The following is a 19,904-nucleotide window of genomic DNA, read 5'->3' as shown; positions in this document are numbered from 1 at the left end:
TTCATTCTAGCAGGAGGGTAATTAAGGTATCTAGTGTCCACTATCTGCTAAAAAAGAAAGCTTCTTTGTGTTTTGTTTTGTTTTGTTTTGTTTTTTCTGTGAGACAGGGTTTCCACTCTGTTGCCCGGGCTGGAGTACAGTGGCACAATCTTGGCTCACTGTAGCCTCAACCTCCTGGGACCAAGTGATCCTCCCACCTCAGCCTCCTGAGTAACTGGGACCATAGGCATGCACCACCATGCCTGGCTAATTTTGTATTTTTTGTAGAGACAGGGTTTCCCTATGTTGCCCAGGTTGGTCTCAAACTCCTGGGCTCAAACGATCCTCCTGGGATCCAAAGTGCTGGGATTAGAGGCATGAGCCACCCACGCCCCGCCTTCCTTGTGTCTTTAAAAGTAAAATCAGTTGACATTTTCTGAACTTAATTTACAAGACATCCTTTAAAGTGAGAGCTTCTATTTCTAAAATGTTGCTCTTTTTTTATTTTTAATTTTTTTCTTTTTCTTTAGAGACAGGGCCTTCCTGTGTTGCCCAGGGTTGTTTCAAACTCCTGGCCTCAAGCAGTCCTCCTGCCTCAGCCTCCCAAAATGCTGGGATGCAGGCGTGAGCCACCATGCCCAGCCTGTGATGTTGCTTTTGAAAGTCTCTGAGTCCTGCCTCTGCCACCATCCTTTCTTTTGGGTTTCTTTGTTTCTCACATGGTTTATTTCTTTTTCACTGCTGCCTTCTCTTAGGTGTTTCCCTGCTTTCCCCAGTAGCCAGAAAAGCCAGGACAAAGCCCAGCCATCTCTCTTCCCAAACGTGAATCTCACCATCATGCCATCTGCCTTTTACCTCTTGACTATAAGAGAGCTTTGCTGAGTGCTCTGTGTTTTAGATAACATTTTGACCATGTTCACCTGATTTTTCTGGAAAGAAAAACATTGCTTACAAAGGACAGATATTCTCACCCGCAGCCAACCTCCAAAATCCTGTAACTAAATTAACTAGAGTATCAATTATCCTTTGATTGCCGAGGTATTGTATTTTTTCTCTGTCATGGATCACTAGAGAGAGTAGCTTTTGTTTCTGAAAGACAGGCTATCACAGAACAAAACCATTCTCTGCAAGGACAGTGGGTAACAGATCTAGGAGGAAAAATGTCAGCAACAGCAAGGTTCCAAAGAGAAAGTGTGATCACATTTTATATAACATTACAAGAAATGGAAATATAAGACTTGACAGCACCAGGCAGTCAGGGAATCAGCTGTGTTGAATTGTCTTCCCTTTTGCACAAAATTGTATTACCCATGCAGGAAAACTAAGTGATCATGTTGCACTCTCACTATTATTGTTATTGATAGCAGCAGTAGCAGCATTCTATGAAGTCTCTGCAGGACCTTGAAGTACTGTGAGGCTTTCTATATGAAAGAGGCACAGTGTACCGTGCCCTGAGATTGATTTGCTCTGCAATGACCAGACTAAGATGTGTGTAAATAGCTTATTGATTGACACTTGACTGTGAAATGGCTCTCACGGGAGTAGAAAGAGTAAAAATAATGAAACTGCTGAGAATTACTAGTTGATGTACTAGGATTGCCAATAAAATGTTCTGCTGATTTATCTGGTCATCCTGTCATAACCTGACCACATTTGAATAAATAAGCAGAGTCTGATAATCCTGTTGCTTGTTTCAAAAAAATAATAAGGCCAGGCACAGGGGCTTACGCGTGTAATCTCAGCACTTTGGGAGGCCGAGGCGGACGGATCACAAGGTCAAGAGATCGAGACCATCCTGGCCAACATGGTGAAACCCCATTGCTACTAAAAATACAAAAATTATGGGGGCATGGTGGCACGTGCCTGCAGTCCCAGCTACTCGAGAGGCTGAGGCATGAGAATCGCTTGAACCCGGGAGGCAGAGGTTGTGGTGAGCCAAGATCACGCCACTGCACTCCAGCCTGGGAACAGAACAAGAGTCTGTCTCAAAATAAAATAAAATAATAATAAGAGGAGATGATCATAGAGGTCGTGATTGTGCAATTATAATAAAATATGTATGTATCTGTTGAATAGTTTTAACTATGTTGAATGGCCAGCATTGACAGTGTGTGATTGAATGTCATTAAAGAATATTAATGGTTCTGTCTTTATTTCTGTAACATAAGTATATGTAGACTGTAGACTGTATCATGTGTTGGTATCTTTTAATTTTTGTAAGTAAAGCCAAATACAAATATGTGGGTGTGTTCACACAGGAATTTGCAAATTACATGTCCTGAAGTTCTTATAAATAAATTAGCGTGCCACGTCTGTAGTCCTAGCTACTTAGGAAGTTAAGGTGGGAGGATCACTTGAGCCCAGGAGTTTGGGGTTACAGTGAGCAATGATTGTGCTACTATATCCAGCATGGGTGACAAAATGAGACCCTGTCTCAAAAAAACAAAAACCAGCATGTCTTCATTCTTCCATGGGGTGTTTATTTCTTTTTCATAGGAATAACTGGGGTACATATTTGGGTATCTGTCATCTCAAGTCAACCAGGATTTATTCTTTAAGTTTTGAACTATAATGAGATCATTCCCTTTAAATATAAAGTTATAGTCCCTCCTCTATGAAGCAGACACATAGATGTTTAATAAAGCTGCTATTTATATTGTTTTGGTAAAATATAGTTTGGGGGAATACCAGAGTGTTAACATATAATCTAAAAGTTTTATTCAATTGCTAAAGGATTTATTTATTTATTTATTTATTTATTTATTTTTATAGAAATGAGGCCTCACTGTGTTGTCCAGACTGGTCTCCAACTCCTGGGCAACACAGTGATCCTCCTGCCTTGGCCTCCCAAAGTGCTGGGATTACAGGCGAGAGCCACTGCGCCCAGCCACTAAAAGATTTAAACTGTTGTTTTAAACATTATCCTTACAACTACTTTGTTGGGAAGCCTACTGTGCAGATTATAGTGTTGTGGTTCTGCAATACAAAATATTATTCGCCTCAAACATTATCCACTAGAGACCAGGCACCTATAATCCCAGCACTTTGGGAGGCCATGGCTGGAGGATTGCTATGTTGCCCAGCAGTTTGAGACCAGCCTTGGCAATGTAGCAAGACCGTGTCACTGCTTAAAAGAAAAAAAAATCATTCAAAGCAAAAAGAAGGGGCATTTTTCTTTGTCTTTATTTAAAATGTTTGGCTGAAATTTGGCCAGGGCCTTTATATAATAAGGTGAAGCCTAAGCTTTTTAATATGTTTGATGGTTTTTATGCTTTTGCCTTCTATGTCCCAGAGAATTTTGAATATATCAAATGAGAAAGAAGCCCAGCTGTCTGTCCAAGAGTTTCTCATGCAATGATTATAAGTACAATGGCTATTGCAGTAAACTTTTGGAAGAATAAACTCTTTTAAATGGGAAGGTTTGCTACCAAATAGAAGACAACTTCCCGGGGAATTTTTGAGATAGGCAGGTTTTAATCTCTTCTGTGTACACGTATTCTAGAGTATTTGGAAATGAATACATGCTCAGTTTTTAGCAAATGATGTATTGTTCATTGCATAGGCATATTCCTATAAGTATATGCCCCTTGCCTTGGCCCCTTTTTGTCCTGTTTATTATTGAAGAGAAGTTTACTCACCTTTGTTGATTACAAGGCTAAGGATGAGGTATTTGTGGGAGAGGGGAGCAAAGATCATAAGGCCTCAAATTGAGGAGCTTCTTGCAGTAAGATAAATCACAAAGAAAGACCTCTTTGGTTGCTGAGTTTGTCCTCCTGTTTGCCTTCAATATTTGTGGTCAGAATTAGATTAGAACTGAATTCCAATTGTAAGCCTAGCAGTTGATATCTTTTTTTTTCTAACTTATTATTTTGAAATCATTGTAGATTCACAAGCTGTTGTAAAAAACAATACAGAGAGATCTCGTATACCTTCTGCCAGTTTCTGTCAATGGTGATATCTTACAAAACTGTAATATCATTTCACAAGCAGGAAATTGACAATGATACAAACCATTCACTATATAAATGTTTCAGCAGCCTTACATGCACTCCTTTGTGTGTGTGTTTACTTAGATCTGTACAGTTTTATCACGTGTATAGCTTTGTGTGACCACAACCCATACTCAAGATAACAAACAGTTCCATTACAAGGAACCCTTGTGCTACCCTTTGTAGCCACGGCCGCTTCCCTCCATCACCTTCCCATCCCCAACCTCTGGCAACCACTAATATATTCTCTATCTCTATAATTATGTCATTTGAAGAATGCTATATAAATGGGATTGTATGGTATGCAATCTTTTGAGATTGGCTTTTTTCACTCACCATCATTCCCTTGAATATCTTTTGATCTCAAGAAAAATAAAAATTTTGAATCTGTTTTTTTAATTTGGACAGAGGGCAATTTAAGGCATATTTGTTTCATGGTTAAGATCCAAAATTTGTTACTGATACTAGAGAAAAAAATCGGGATTACCGTCAGTGTTAGTTTGAAGATTTGATAGTGCCAGAGAGCACATGGGGAAATTAAATGTATTCACATACTGTTTATTGTGATTTTACTTGATTTTTTCTTAAGCCGGTAAAGCATAAACTTCCTAATGTTCTGAGATGGTGATTTTTTTCCATGTTATAAATGGTATTAACATGTTACAAGGAAATTCCCTCAGTGTCATCTATCAATGCCAAAATCATATTGAAGCAATTGTGGAGGATATTACAACTCAAGGAGAGATTTTATATATCCTATTGCAAAGTTTAAAGTATTTTTTTTTGACTGTCATTATATCTCTAGTAAGAGGCTGTGGAAATGAAAATCCAGTGTTCAGTTTTTCTTTGTCTGAAAAACTGATGACAGCAAGATAATGTTTTTCTGTATCTTTTTAAACAGCCTCTATTTTCTCCTGCCTTGATAATATGTTGATGACTCTGTTCAGTCTAGATATTAAAATGGTCTTGATCATTTGAAGCCTCATAGAGCCCTCACAGATAGGATACCATGCCTTCCTAACAACCCTGTTTCTCACTGTTTTCTGGTGTGTTCGTTGTAGAATGTGAGCCAATAGAAGCAATAGCCAAGTTTGACTATGTTGGGCGGTCCGCCAGAGAACTATCCTTCAAGAAGGGTGCCTCCCTGCTGCTGTATCACCGTGCATCTGAGGACTGGTGGGAAGGCAGGCACAACGGGATTGACGGGCTGGTGCCTCACCAGTATATAGTGGTGCAGGATATGTGAGTAGTCTCAACTTTGATTGCCTGAGTGCTCCCAATAGAGGACTCCAACCATTGTTCTTAAACTGACCTTGGTCTTGTGAGAAAGGAGCAGAAGGGATTACAGAGATAAAACTTCAGAGCTAGGCACAGTTCCTTACCTTGCCAGTGGCTCTTTGCTAACAGTAAGTCAGGGCCCAGGAGGTTTGGAACAAGAACTCAGGGGAGACATCTTCTGAAGCTTTCAGATTGTTAGAAAAATAGCCTATGCATAGAATGGTGTTAAGAGCTGAAGTGACATTGGTAATTCCAAAAACAGCAGTGCTCTTCTCTTGATGTCTGTTTACCGTTTCAATTCCAGATTCCCCAGAGGAAGGACACTGACCTAAAGTCAGAGGGAATCATTGCTATGCTGTTTTTTGTTTTGTTTTGTTTTTTGCTGAGGAGAAAGCTCTAATTTCAAAAGTATTTAAAGACATGGGAAGATAGTCATAACATATTAAGTGAAAGAAACAGGTTGCAAAATAATGTGTAGTCCAAAAGTAGCTTTTTAAGGAAAAGACAAATATAGCACACAAAAGGTATACAGTGACTGAATCATTCAGCCTAATTTCAGAAATGTTAAAATGTGTATCTCGGAAGCCAAGAAATGTGTGTATATGCAGACATGTAGTCATATATATCTGAAATATCTACATATAAATATATTCATATATAAAATAAATTTGCATAACTATCTGTACAGTCATGTACCACACAATGACGTTTTGAGCATCAATGGACCACGTATATGATGGTGGTCCCATAGGATTTAATATCCTATTTTTACTGTACCTTTTCTATGTTTAGATATGTTTAGATACGCAAATACTTGTTTACACCATTGTGTTACAACTGCCTGTAGCATTCAGTACAGTAACATGCTGTGCAGGTTTGTAGCCTAGGAGCAAAAGGCTCCATCATGTAGCCTAGGTGTGCAGTAGGCTCTACCATCTAGGTTTGTGTAAGTGCATTCTATGATGTTCCCACAATGATGAGATTGCTTGACAACGCATTTCTCAGAACGTATCCTCGCTGTTAAGCAACACATGACTGTAGTATAAATGCCATACATATGTATGTACACAATCACAGATATGTATCCCAGGCATAGAATAGAAGATGGAGGAGGATATTTCTTAAAATTCTAACAGTAGTTGTCTCTGGATGTTATATTATGGGTGATTATTTCAGTCTTTTTTGTACAACTGAAATTGCTGTTGTACCTGTAATGAAATTGTATTGCTTTTATAATGAAAAGAGAAAAGTTATTTTAATAAAAGAAGGGCTTTCATGCATAATGCTATTTCATACATAAATGCTATCACGTAAATTTTCATCTCCACTCATCTAGCAAATTTTGTAAAATTTGTAAATCTAGTAAATTTTGTCTCCACTCCTCTTACTGTTTCAGGGATGATACGTTTTCAGACACTCTGAGCCAAAAAGCCGACAGTGAGGCCAGCAGTGGGCCAATCACGGAAGACAAGTCCTCATCCAAGGACATGAACTCCCCGACAGACCGTCATCCTGACGGCTATTTAGCCAGGTAAGTAGAGCCTGGGAATCAGGCCCCTAAGCCTCCGCTCCTCCTGGGGCCATGAGGAGCCACTGCACCTCAGCCTTGCAGTACTGCCCGGTGTGATAAGCTCTTCTGTTTTCTCCCTGTTTCTGTGAATGTCTAGGCAACGAAAAAGAGGAGAGCCACCCCCTCCAGTAAGGCGTCCTGGCAGGACCAGTGATGGCCATTGCCCGCTCCACCCTCCACATGCCCTTTCTAACTCCTCAGTTGACCTGGGGTCCCCGAGCCTTGCCAGTCACCCCCGGGGCCTGCTGCAGAACCGTGGCCTCAACAATGACAGTCCTGAGCGGAGGCGCAGGCCTGGCCATGGCAGCCTGACCAACATCAGCCGGCACGACTCCCTCAAGAAGATCGACAGCCCTCCCATTAGAAGGTCCACGTCATCAGGGCAATACACGGGCTTCAATGACCACAAGCCACTGGACCCAGAGACAATTGCTCAGGTACGATGCTTTTAATTACATATTGCATTTTAAGTACCTAAGTGTGATGTAGGAGGTGTGAAAGATTTACTTTATTTACTTTTTACTTTATTTACTTTATATTTCTGTATAGAACCAACTAAAGAAAGCAGAAACAAAACCAACTCATTCTTTAACTTAGGCCCTGAGTACTTTTTTGAACAATTTGTTACTGGAAGGGCCCAAAGGTTCATAGTGATTTAAACAGAAACATGACAAAAACGTAGGACCCAGGACACTCAAACCTATCATTGTGAATAGCCAGAAAAACTTTGAAAAAGAAGAATGGGAAAGCAGTGGCCCTGCCAGATCCTAAATGCATTCTAAAGCTAGTAAAACAGACAGATGGATGAAACAGAATGGAGAGCCCAGAAACAGAAAAACCTTAAAACAGTAGTCCCTCCTTATCTGCAGGGCATATGTTTCAAGACCCCCAGTGGATGCCTGAAGCCACAGATAGTGCAAACCCCTACTGTATATGATAAAGATGGCACTTTCAACTTAGAAAAGATGAGACCTAATAAATAATGTGATCAATAATAGATAGATATTTGAAGAACAAGTCTGGATCCTATGTACCTCCTGAACACATTCAGGTCTTTGCTTCCCAACAGTGACTGCAGAGGGGCTGTATAGTTTTCTTCTAATGACTAAAATTGACCAAGTAAAAGGGAAACAATACTAATAAATTTGCCCATCATTCTACCATTTGTCCCTCTGGTTCTGGCTCTTTTCACAGCACAGGCCATGAGAACATATGTTCATAGGCCTAGTGGGTGGCTTACACCTGTAATCCCAACACTTTAGGAGGCTGAGGCAAGAAGATAGCTGAGGCTGAGGTCAGGAGTTTGAGACAAGCCTGGTCAATATAGCAAAATCCCATGTCTAAAAAAAAATTTTTTTTTAATTAGCTAGGTATATTAGGATTCTCTAGAGGGACAGAATTAATGGAATATATATACATATAAAGGGGAGTTTATTAAGTATTAACTCACACAATCACAGAGTCCCACAATAGGCCATCTGCAGGCTGAGGAGCAAGGAGAGCCAGTCCAAGTTCCAAAGCTGAAGAACTTGGAGTCTGATGTTCAAGAGTAGGAAGCATCCAGCACGGGAGGAAGATGTAGGCTGGGAGGCTAGGCCAGTCTAGCCTTTTCATGTTTTTCTGCCTGCTTTATGTTCACTGGCAGTTAATTAGATGGTGCCCATCCAGATGAAGGGTGGGTCCGCCTTCCCCAGCCCACTGACTCTAATGTTAATTTCCTCTGGCAACCCCCTCACAGACACACCCAGGAGTAACACTTTGCATCCTTCAATCCAATCAAGTTGACACTCAGTATTAACCATCACAAGTCTACCCCTTGTCAACTTGAACCCATAAACATCTCCTGAGATCGTACATAATCTTCAAATAAAAACAATAATGTCATAATTACGCCTAACATGATACAACTGTCCTTTCCTATAACCGGAAACACACCAATCCCCAACCCAAATGCTATTACATAAAGTTAACAATACTTAAATGCTGATAGGAAGTCAATATAATCTTATGTCACATGCTAAAGGAAAAAGGAAATAAAATGAAGATATTTTCCTAGTACAAGTGTATACATGCACAAACGTGTTTTTAACGAAAGAAGGAAATACTCATGACAATTACAGTCCCTGTTTCCACGTGGTCATAGCTGGTATTGATGACTACCTTCTACTACCCATTCCATATTCCCTTTGCCTTCAGCAAGCACCTCAGCAGGTCGTGTTTGTTGTTGTTGTTGTTGTTGTTGTTGTTGTTTTCCTGGCGGAGTGACCCAAACCTTCATTCCTGAAGGGTCTGGGCCATTTGTAGTCCTGCCTGGATTGGGCTATTGTAGTTTGCCATTGACCTTAATCACAGAGCATGGTAATACTAAGAAACGCCCTAATGGATCTCCTGTATTCCATGCACACTCTTTTTTACCTGCATCGTGGAGTAGTTGACTGATTTCATCTTGATAGTCTGAGTCAGTCACCTTAGCCAACACTGTAACTCCCTTCTTAGTCTGTTGCCTTAAAGGTAGGAGGAGCCCAAAGTGTCCAGGTGGCAATCTTAACTCAATGGCATTGTTGCTGTGTCTCCTGGTGGCACGTTCCTCCCTCTGGAACTGAGACCTCTAGGCCAGCAGAACATAATGTCGCAGGAATAGGAAGTAAAAATGTTGCTAGGGGGTCACTAGGGATAATGATGAATGGTGCCACTTCCACTTCCACCTCTTGATTCCCGGACCCGTGAATCCTGGCTATGGGAGAAACTGCACCATATATTGGACACAGATTCAGAGCATACACAGCCTTCTGGGGAACTTTGCCCCAGCCCTGCAAAGTATTGTCACCTAGTTGGCGTTGCAATTGTGACATCACAAGACCAATCCACCATTCTGTCAATCCAGCTGCTTCAGGATGATAGGGAGCATGGTAAGACCCATGAATTCCATGAGCATGAGCCCACTGCCACTCTTCTTTAGCCATAAAGTAAGTGCCTTGGTCAGAGGCAATGCTGTGTGGAATACCATCATGGTGGATAAGGCATTCCATGAGTCACAGATGGTAGTCTTGGCAGAAGCATTGTGTGCAGGATAGGCAAACCCATATCCGGAGTAACTGTCTATTCCAGTGAGGACAAACCTCTGCCCTTTTCATGATGGAAGAGGTCCAGTGTAATCAACCTGCCACCAGGTAGCTGGCTGATCACCCTGAGGAATGGTGCCATATCGAGGGCTGTGTTGGCTTCTGCTGCTGGCAAATTGAGCACTAAGCAGTGGCCATAGCCAGGTCAGCCTTGGTGAGTGGAAGTCCATGTTGCTGAGCCCATGAGTAACCTCCATCCCTGCCACTATGGCCACTTTGTTCATGGGCCCATTGAGCAATAACAGGGGTGGCTGGGGAAAGAGGCTGAATGGTGTCCACAGAATGGCTCATCCTATCCACTTGATTATCAAAATCCTCCTCTGCTGAGGTCACCCGTTGGTGAGCACTCACATGGGATACAAATATCTTCACAGTTTTTGACCACTCAGAGAGGTCCATCCACATACCTCTTCCACAAATTTCTTTGTCACCAATTTTTCAATCATACTTCTTCTAAGTCCCTGACCATCCAGCCAAACCATTGGCTACAGGCCACGAATCAGTGTATAATCACACATCTGGCCATTCCTCCTTCCATGCAAAGTGCACAGCCAGGTGCACTGCTCGAAGTTCTGCCCACTGGGAAAGATTCCCTTCACCACTGTCCTTCAGGGATGTCCTAGAAAGGGGCTGTAGTGCTGCAGCTGTCCACTTTCGGGTGGTGCCTGCATATCATGCAGAACCGTCTGTGAACCAGGCCCTAGTCTTCTCTTCCTCTGTCAAGTGATCATAGGGAACTCCCCATGAGGCCATCAGTGCAGCCTGGGCATTTGAGCCACTTCCTCATGTAACTTATGCCTTCAGGAGTTGCTTGAGCTTGACCACATATATACCACTTCCATTTGATGATGGAATGCTGCTGTGCACGACCCGCTTTATGGCTAGATGTGTCAGAAAGCACCCAGTTCATAATAGGCAGTTCAGGTTGCATGGTGACTTGATGACCCATGGTCAAACGTTCAGTTTCCACCAAAGCCCAGTAACAGGCCAAGAGCTGTCTCTCAAAAGGAGAGTAGTTGGCCAGGCGCAGTGGCTCATGCCTGTAATCCCAGCACTTTGGGAAGCCAAGGCGGGTAGATCACGAGGTCAGGAGTTCAAGACCAGCCTGACCAATATGGTGAAACCCGATCTCTACTAAAAATGCAAAAATTAGCCAAGTGTGGTGGCACGCGCCTGTAGTCCCAACTACTCGGGAGGTTGAGGCAGAAGAATCATTTGAACCAGAGAGGTGACGTTGCAGTGAGCCAAGATCACGCCACTGCACTCCAGCCTGGGTGACAGACAGAGACTCCATCTCAAAAAGAAAAGGAGAGCAGTTATCTGCAGAAGAAGGCAGGGCCTTGCTCCAAAATCCTAGAGGCCTCCGCTGTGATTCACCTATGGGGGCCTGCCAAAGGCTCTAAACAGCATCCCTATCTGCCACTGACACCTCAAGCACCATTGGATCTGATGGGTCATATGGCCCAAGTGGCAGAGCAGCTTGCACAGCAGCCTGGACCTGTTGCAGAGCCTTCTCCTGTTCTGGACACCACTCAAAACTGGCAGCCTTTTGAGTCACTCGATAAATGGGCCAGAGTAACACACCCAAAAGAGGAATGTGTTGCCTCCAAAATCCAAATAGGCCCACTAGGTGTTGTGCCTCTTTCTTGTTTGCAGGAGGGGCCAAACGCAGCAACTTATCCTTCATCTTAGAAGGAATATCTTGATAGGCCCCACACCACTGGACCTCTAAAAATTTTACTGAGGTAGAAGGTCCCTGAATTTTAGTCAGATTTATTTCCCATCCTCTAGCACACAAATGTCTCACCAATAAGTCCAGTGTGTTTGCTACTTCTTGCTCACTGGATCCAGTCAGCATAATGTCATCAATGTAATGGACCAGTGTAATATCTTGTGGAAGCAAAAAGCAATCAAGGTCTCTCCAAGTAAGATTATGACACAAAGACAGAGAGTTGATATACCCCTGAGGTAGGACAGTAAAGGTATATTGCTGGCCTTGCCAGCTGAAAGCAAATTACTTCTGGTGGGCCTTATGGACAAGAATGGAGAAAAAGGCATTTTCCAAGTCAGTGGCTCCAATCCACATACCAGGAGATGTGTTAATTTGCTCAAGCAATGAAACCACATCTTGTACAGCAGCTGCACTTGGAGTCACCACTTGGTTAAGCTTACGATAATCCACTGTCATTCTCCAGAATCCATCTGTCTTCTGCACAGGCCAAATGGGAGAGTTGAATGAGGATGTGGTGGGAATCACCACCCCTGCATCTTTCAAGTCCTTGATGGTGGCATTAATCTCTACAGTCCCTCCAGGGATGCAATATTATTTTTAATTTACTATTTTTCTAGGTAAAGCCTGCTCTAATGGCTTCCATTTGGCCTTTCCCACCATAATAGCCCCCACCCTACCAGTCCAGAGCCAATGTGGGGGTTCTGCCAGCTGCTAAGTATGTCTGTGCCAATTATGCATTCTGGCACTGGGGAAATGACCACAGGAGAAGTCTGGGGACCCATTAGACTCACTGTAAGTCAGACCTGAGCTAAAACTCCATTAATTACCTGACCTCCACAAGCCACTACTTTAACTGGAGCACCACAACGACATTTTGGGTCCCCTGGAATCAGTGTCAGCTCAGAGCCAGTGTCCATTAGTCCCCAAAATGTCTGATCATTTCCCTTTCCCCATTACACAGTTACCCTGGTAAAAGGCTGGAGGTCCCCTTGGGGAAGGATGGGATAAAGATTCACTGCATAAATTGTCAGTAATATAGCGGGGTCCTTCCTCAAAGGGACCCGGCCTCCTCTTCATTCAAGGGGTTCTGGGTCTGTAAACTGGGTCAAGTCTGGAAATTGATTGAGGGGCCATGATTCTCTATTTTCATAATTCAAATTAGTCTTTTGTCCATCCAACCTAGAAGTTTTCTGCTTGTGTAAATTAAGTAGGAATGCAGTAGGCTTCCTATCAATTTCACTTTTAGGAACAACGTGATTAATTAGCCAATGCCAGAGTTCTACACGAGTCAGACTATTCTGCTTGCTGCTTTGCCTCTGCTGTGCATTACTGTAGCTATGCCCACCTTGCCTTTGATGATTGAGTGTCGCCTTGCCTTTGATGATTGAGTGTCGCCACTTGGCTCCTGCTACCTTGGGATCCAATTATCTCCATTGTATTTAAATTTTGTAGTTGAGTGACTGTGGTTCCCACCGTTAGATCTGACATACAGAGAACAGCAATTACAGGGCTCTTCAAAGATGCAAGTGCTGGCCAAACGCGGTGGCTCATGCCTATAATCTCAGCACTTTGGGAGGCCAAGGCAGGCAGATCACGGGGTCAGGAGATCGAGACCATCCTGGCTAACACGGTGAAACCCCGTCTCTACTAAAAATCTAAAAAATTAGCTGGGAGTGGTGGTGGGTGCCTGTAGTCCCAGCTACTTGGGAGGCTGAGGCAGGAGAATGGCGTGAACCCGGGAGGCAGAGCTTGCAGTGAGCCAAGATTGCGCCACTGCACTCCAGCCTGAGCGACACAGCAAGACTCCATCTCAAAAAAAAAAAAAAAAAAAAAGATTCAAGTGCTGCTCTCACAAATCTGTTTTGCAAGGCATTGGTCAAGGACTCTCCCAGCTGGGATGAGTAAGTCTAAAGTGACTAATCCACTCCACCATCCCAATCTCCCTAAGCCTTTGGATCCCTTCCTCTACATTAAACCAAGGGAGAGCAGGCATTTTCAGCTCACTCACAGTGCTCACAGTGGGCCATCTTTCAATCCATATTTCAGTTAACCAAGCAAATAAACTATTAGAACCTTTTTTAACTCCCCGAGCTGCAACATTAAATGCAGAGCTCCTACTTAGTGGGCCCAAATCAATAAATTCAGCCTGATCTGACTCTATGTTCCATCTACCATTATCCCACACCATTAATATCCATTCCCATGCCTGTTATCCAGATTTCTATTTATATAAATTAGAAAACTCAAGCAGTTCTTTTCTAGTGTGGCACACCTCTTCATGGGTCACACTCTCAACCTCACCTCCAGGGGCCTGCCAGGATATTAGTCTAGTTACAGGTCTAGAAGCAAACAGAAGTGTTGGGGGTGGCTCCTGAGGAGAGTCAACATTATCTTGCCTGGCAGCTGCCTCATGGGAGGCCATCACCATTGCCTCAGGCAGCACAGGGTTTATCTCCTCAGACAAAGGTGGAAAGGCTGATGGCAGCATGGGTCAGGGAGGGGATGTTGCCGCTACTGGGGATAGGGAAGCTGTTTCTTCTGGCAAAAAAGGTTCATCAGGGTTTACAAACTCAGTGCCCCCAGCTTCATCAGGGTCCTCCCACACATCCCCATTCCAAGTTGCAGGGTCCCATTCTTTTCTAATCAATGCCCTCACTTTAACAGTAGACACCTGGTGAGGCTGTGCATGTATCTTTCATTGCAGGTCAGCGACTTGCATAAGAGCTCGTGTCTGGTTTTCCATAATTTTAGTTCTTTCTCTGTGGGAGATAAGACTCACACTCAGGGCAGTCTTAGCAGATTTGAGGTTCAGTATCTGCTTCTGAAGCCAGGAGATAGAATCCTTGAGTTCATCATTTTTTTTCATCACTTTGTCCACTGAACTTAGGAACAACCAACCAGCTTCACTATGTTCCTTGGTTCTCTACATAATACTCCATACAAATGTATTATGTACGGAGTCACTAAACTCCTTGCCTCTCACGAGCGATGAATCAGGAGTGTCAAATGCACGTATTTTGCATAACTCTCTAAACAGTTCACACCAAGAACTATCAGTGTTCTCCATCCTATTAGAAGTAAAGTCCTTAGTATTTTTTGGTCTAATCATATAATGCAGAAGCCCCAAAATCAATGAAAGAACTCCATCCTTAATATTCTGTCCCTCTAGAACCACTCCTGGTACCAAAACCTGTATTAGTCAGGGCTCTCTGGAGGTACAGAATTAATGGAATACATATACATATAAAGGTGAGTTTATTATTAACTCACACAATCACAAGGTCCCACAATAAGCCATCTGCAGGCTGAGGAGCAAGGAGTCGGTCCGAGTTCCAAAACTGAAGAACTTGGAGTCTGATGTTTAAGAGCAGGAAGCATCCAGCATGGGAGAAAGATGTAGGCTGGGAGGCTAGGCCAGTCTAACCTTTTCACATTCTTCTGTTTGCTTTATATTCGCTGGCATCTGATTAGATGGTGCTCATCCAGATTAGGGGTAGGTCTGCCTTCCCCAGCCCACTGACTCCAATGTTAATCTCCTTTGGCAACACCCTCACAGATACACCCAGGATTAATACTTTGCATCCTTCAATCAAGTTGACACTCAGTATTAACCATCACACTAAGAGTGGTGGTGCATGTCTGCAATCCCAGGTACTTTGGAAGCTGAGGCAAGAGAGTTGCTTGAGCCCAGGAGTTGGAGGCTGCAGTGAGTTATGATTGTCTTACTGCACTCCAGCCAGGGTGACAGACCAAGACCCTGTCTCCAAATATATGTATGTTTATAATCAGTGAGAAAAGAGGTTAATAGATTCAGGGATTACCATTTGAATAATCTAAAAGGCAGCTTCCAGCTATCACTGAAGTTTAAAAACTAAGTAGATTTCAAAAAAGAGTGAATGAGAAATGAATGAAACATGGAAAAGGATTAAAGATGGGTTATTTTTAATAAAAAGTACCCAAGAAATCCGGCCCCAATATGACAAATGTCCAAGCTATTTTGAGTGTTCTAACTAAAAAGAATTTGGGATAGCAAATTAGATTGTGAGAAGTTTAATGTGTTTTTTAAAAATTAACGCAATTTTAAGTGTACAGCAACTTCTCAGCAAAAATCAAAAAGGCTTTGACTGTTTTATTTTTTTCTGTTTAGAGTGCTATGCAAGGCCCTTTGAGGCATACTTACAACCAGCAATATTTTACTATAGCTGAATTTAATGATTTGAGAAACTTATAACATCACTGCTTATAATAAGCAGGTGAAACATAATTTGGGTTAGAGAGACAGGGATTTAGGTGCTTGGAGGTAGGAAGGCATATAAGGTCTGTTTAACCCTTTGACTTCTAGAATCAGGAAATTTTTTAAATTGTAAATTATAAAAACAGGCCAGGCACAGTGACTCATGCCTGTAATCCCAGCACTTTGGGAGGCTGAGGCGCATGGATCACTTGAGGTCAGCAGTTTGAGACCAGCCTGGCCAACATGGTGAAACCCTGTCTCTACAAAAAATAAAAAAATTAGCTGGGCATGGTGGCAGGCATCTGTAGTCTGAGTTACTCGGGTGGCTGAGGCATGAGAATCACTTGAACCCAGAAGGCGGAGGTCGCAGTGAGCCGAGATCACAGTATTGCCTTGCATTCCAGCCTAGGTGACACAGCGAGACTCCGTCTCAAAAAAAAAAAAAAATGTAAATTATAAAAACAAGAACTCAACAGATGACTAGGCTCTGCCCATGTCTCTGAGGTAAATACTTGTAAAAAAAAAAATCCATATGTTTAGCCACAAACGGAAATCACATATGAAAGTAATAACTTGAAAAGTGATGTCACCCTCGTAAAATGTCTTCCAGATTTGTTTTTTATCTTTCCATCTTTAGCCTTCAGATTTTCCCATGGGGACAAGTGAGCATGCCATCAAGGTGTTCATTTAAAAAATGCAGATTATTTTATTAAGCAAATTAATGGAATGCCTAATGGAGATTTTTCAAAAGACTACCACATCCATACATAATCATCGTGTCTTGGTTTATTCATTATTGGAGACTGTGATTTAATATCAGGATCTTAGATTATTCATTTAGCAAATCTTTATTGAGCATTTACTGTATGCCATGTCTCACACTAGGTTTTATGCAAACAAAATTAAACAATAGCCGCAGCCTCAAAGTGCTCACATTCAATCTAGTCGCGGAAATGAATAGGGAAATCAGTTACCATTAAACCGTGCCGTGAGGGGTATGCTCCAGATGAGTGGGAGAAGCCCTGGGAATATGTCAGGAAGAGATATTTCAGTCACCAGGGCAGTGGTTCTCCACCATCTCACACAACACTCTGCCTTTTTCTTTCTTAATTGTGCTTAAAAATATATATATAATATAAATAATAATAAAATTGACAATCTTAACCATTTTTAAATGTATAGTTCAGAAAAGTATATTCACATTGTTGTGAAACATCTCTCCAGAATGTGTTCGTCTCACAAAACCAAAACTCTGTACACATTAAACAGCTCCCATTTCACCCTCCTCCAGTCCCTGACAACCACCATTCTACTTTTTGTTTCTATGAATTGGACTCCTTTAGATACTGCATGTAAGTGCAATCATACAGTATTTGTATTTTTTGTGACTGGCTCATTTCATTTAGTGTAATGTCCTCAAGGTTTACACATGCTGTAGCATGCGGTAGGACTTATTTCCCTTTAAGGGAAGTTTTCATAATTTAAATTTTTTTGTATGTATATACCACATTTTGTTTATCCATCTGTTGATGGGGCACACTCCACCTTTTTGAAACAAATTTATTGTAACTTCCCCCCTTTTACTATCTGAAATAAATTGACTTTTTTTTTTGGAGATGGAGTCTCACTCTGTCACCCAGGCTGGAGTGAAGGAGTGAAGTGGCGCCATCTCGGCTCATTGCAACGTCCATCTCCTGGGTTCAAGCAATTCTCCTGCCTCAGCCTTGAGAGTAGCTGGGCGTGTGCCACCACGCCCGGCTATCTGAAATAAATTGATTGATATATCTATTTTGAAAAAATATATATAAAGCTCTAAATAGAATATAAAATAAAAATAAAGGGAAATTGATATTAAAACAATTAAATGTATTTCAATTAATTACTGACTACACTAGAAGACAAATGAGGTAGTGATGCTTTCACCTACATGGTAGTGTTTCCATAAATGCAATAATTAAAAATGCATGTTGATATGAGAGTATTCAGTTAATTAAGTTAACTCAAATTCCATGAAAAGAGCTTCCATTAGTGATAATATTTCTCCAAAATGGTGAACAACCCTTGGTCATACTGTTCCAATCAAAACAAAAAATAACTTCCTAAAACAATAACATTCCTAAAAAATTTAACACCATCTAAAAAATATTTTATGTTTATATATTAGAAAAAGAGATTCTAGGCTCAGGTTCTTAACAATTTTCACCTATATAAATGTCTGGAGGACATTCAAAAGTTGAACAAGGTGCAGGAAAATTCACTATATGTAAACTCACCAAGGCAAGATACCTAATATGTCTGACCCTGCCCATCAGCTGCCAATAATGCAGCCTTGTTATTGTGACATTAAAAACCACACACATACATCATATTACAAAAATGCCCCATAGGAGACAGTACCACTTTCACTGAGATCCACTGGAAAACTGTATCAGGGGAAGACTTAAACTGAATTTCGAAGAACTTCTTGGAATTAGTCAAGTGTGTAGTAAGTGCTCAAAAATTTGTTGAATGAATGAATGAAGCCAGATTTTTTTATTCCTATTGTATTTATTTCTCGAGAAATTATTGCAGTATCTAAATTTAAACTTTTATCATAAAAGTTGAAAAACTTGATTTGCATTTCTCTGATGGCCAGTGATGATGAGCATTTTTTCATGTGTTTTTTGGCTGCATAAATGTCTTCTTTTGAGAAGTGTCTGTTCATGTCCTTCGCCAACTTTTTGATGGGGTTGTTTGTTTTTTTCTTGTAAATTTGTTTGAGTTCATTGTAGATTCTGGATATTAGCCCTTTGTCCGATGAGTAGGTTGCGAAAATTTTCTCCCATTTTGTAGGTTGCCTGTTCACTCTGATGGTAGTTTCTTTTGCTGTGCAGAAGCTCTTTAGTTTAATTAGATCCCATTTGTCAATTTTGTCTTTTGTTGCCATTGCTTTTGGTGTTTTAGACATGAAGTCCTTGCCCATGCCTATGTCCTGAATGATAATGCCTAGGTTTTCTTCTAGGGTTTTTATGGTTTTAGGTCTAATGTTTAAGTCTTTAATCCATCTTGAATTGATTTTTGTATAAGGTGTAAGGAAGGGATCCAGTTTCAGCTTTCTACATATGGCTAGCCAGTTTTCCCAGCACCATTTATTAAATAGGGAATCCTTTCCCCATTGCTTGTTTTTCTCAGGTTTGTCAAAGATCAGATAGTTGTAGATATGCGGCGTTATTTCTGAGGGCTCTGTTCTGTTCCATTGATCTATATCTCTGTTTTGGTACCAGTACCATGCTGTTTTGGTTACTGTAGCCTTGTAGTGTAGTTTGAAGTCAGGTAGTGTGATGCCTCCAGCTTTGTTCTTTTGGCTTAGGATTGACTTGGTGATGCGGGCTCTTTTTTGGTTCCATATGAACTTGAAAGTAGTTTTTTCCAATTCTGTGAAGAAAGTCATTGGTAGCTTGATGGGGATGGCATTGAATCTGTAAATTACCTTGGGCAGTATGGCCATTTTCACGATATTGATTCTTCCTACCCATGAGCATGGAATGTTCTTCCATTTGTTTGTATCCTCTTTTATTTCCTTGAGCAGTGGTTTGTAGTTCTCCTTGAAGAGGTCCTTCACATCCCTTGTAAGTTGGATTCCTAGGTATTTTATTCTCTTTGAAGCAATTGTGAATGGGAGTTCACTCATGATTTGGCTCTCTGTTTGTCTGTTGCAAATCAAAACTACAATGAGATACCATCTCACACCAGTTAGAATGGCAATCATTAAAAAGTCAGGAAACAACAGGTGCTGGAGAGGATGTGGAGAAATAGGAACACTTTTACACTGTTGGTGGGACTGTAAACTAGTTCAACCACTGTGGAAGTCAGTGTGGCGATTCCTCAGGGATCTAGAACTGGAAATACCATTTGACCCAGCCATCCCATTACTGGGTATATACCCAAAGGACTATAAATCATGCTGCTATAAAGACACATGCACACGTATATTTATTGCGGCATTATTCACAATAGCAAA

General features: G+C 41.5%; 1 protein-coding gene across 3 annotated transcripts in view; it reads left to right on the top strand.

Moving 5' to 3' along the window:
- SRGAP1 (SLIT-ROBO Rho GTPase activating protein 1) overlaps window positions 1–19,904 on the top strand; it is a 322,245-nt gene that overhangs the window by 281,008 nt on the left and 21,333 nt on the right. For all 3 annotated transcript variants that reach the window (XM_063593373.1, XM_008978446.5, XM_003824809.5), the window contains exons 19-21: window positions 5,030–5,210; window positions 6,643–6,777; window positions 6,914–7,253. In XM_063593373.1, the coding sequence (XP_063449443.1) occupies window positions 5,030–5,210; window positions 6,643–6,777; window positions 6,914–7,253 (656 nt within the window). The remainder of the gene's footprint in view (window positions 1–5,029; window positions 5,211–6,642; window positions 6,778–6,913; window positions 7,254–19,904) is intronic.

Source organism: Pan paniscus, chromosome 10 (genome assembly GCF_029289425.2).
Source record: "Pan paniscus chromosome 10, NHGRI_mPanPan1-v2.0_pri, whole genome shotgun sequence".
Lineage (NCBI taxonomy): Eukaryota > Metazoa > Chordata > Mammalia > Primates > Hominidae > Pan > Pan paniscus.
The sequence above is the reverse complement of the archived record's forward strand: the minus strand, read 5'-3'. Positions and strand labels throughout refer to the sequence as shown.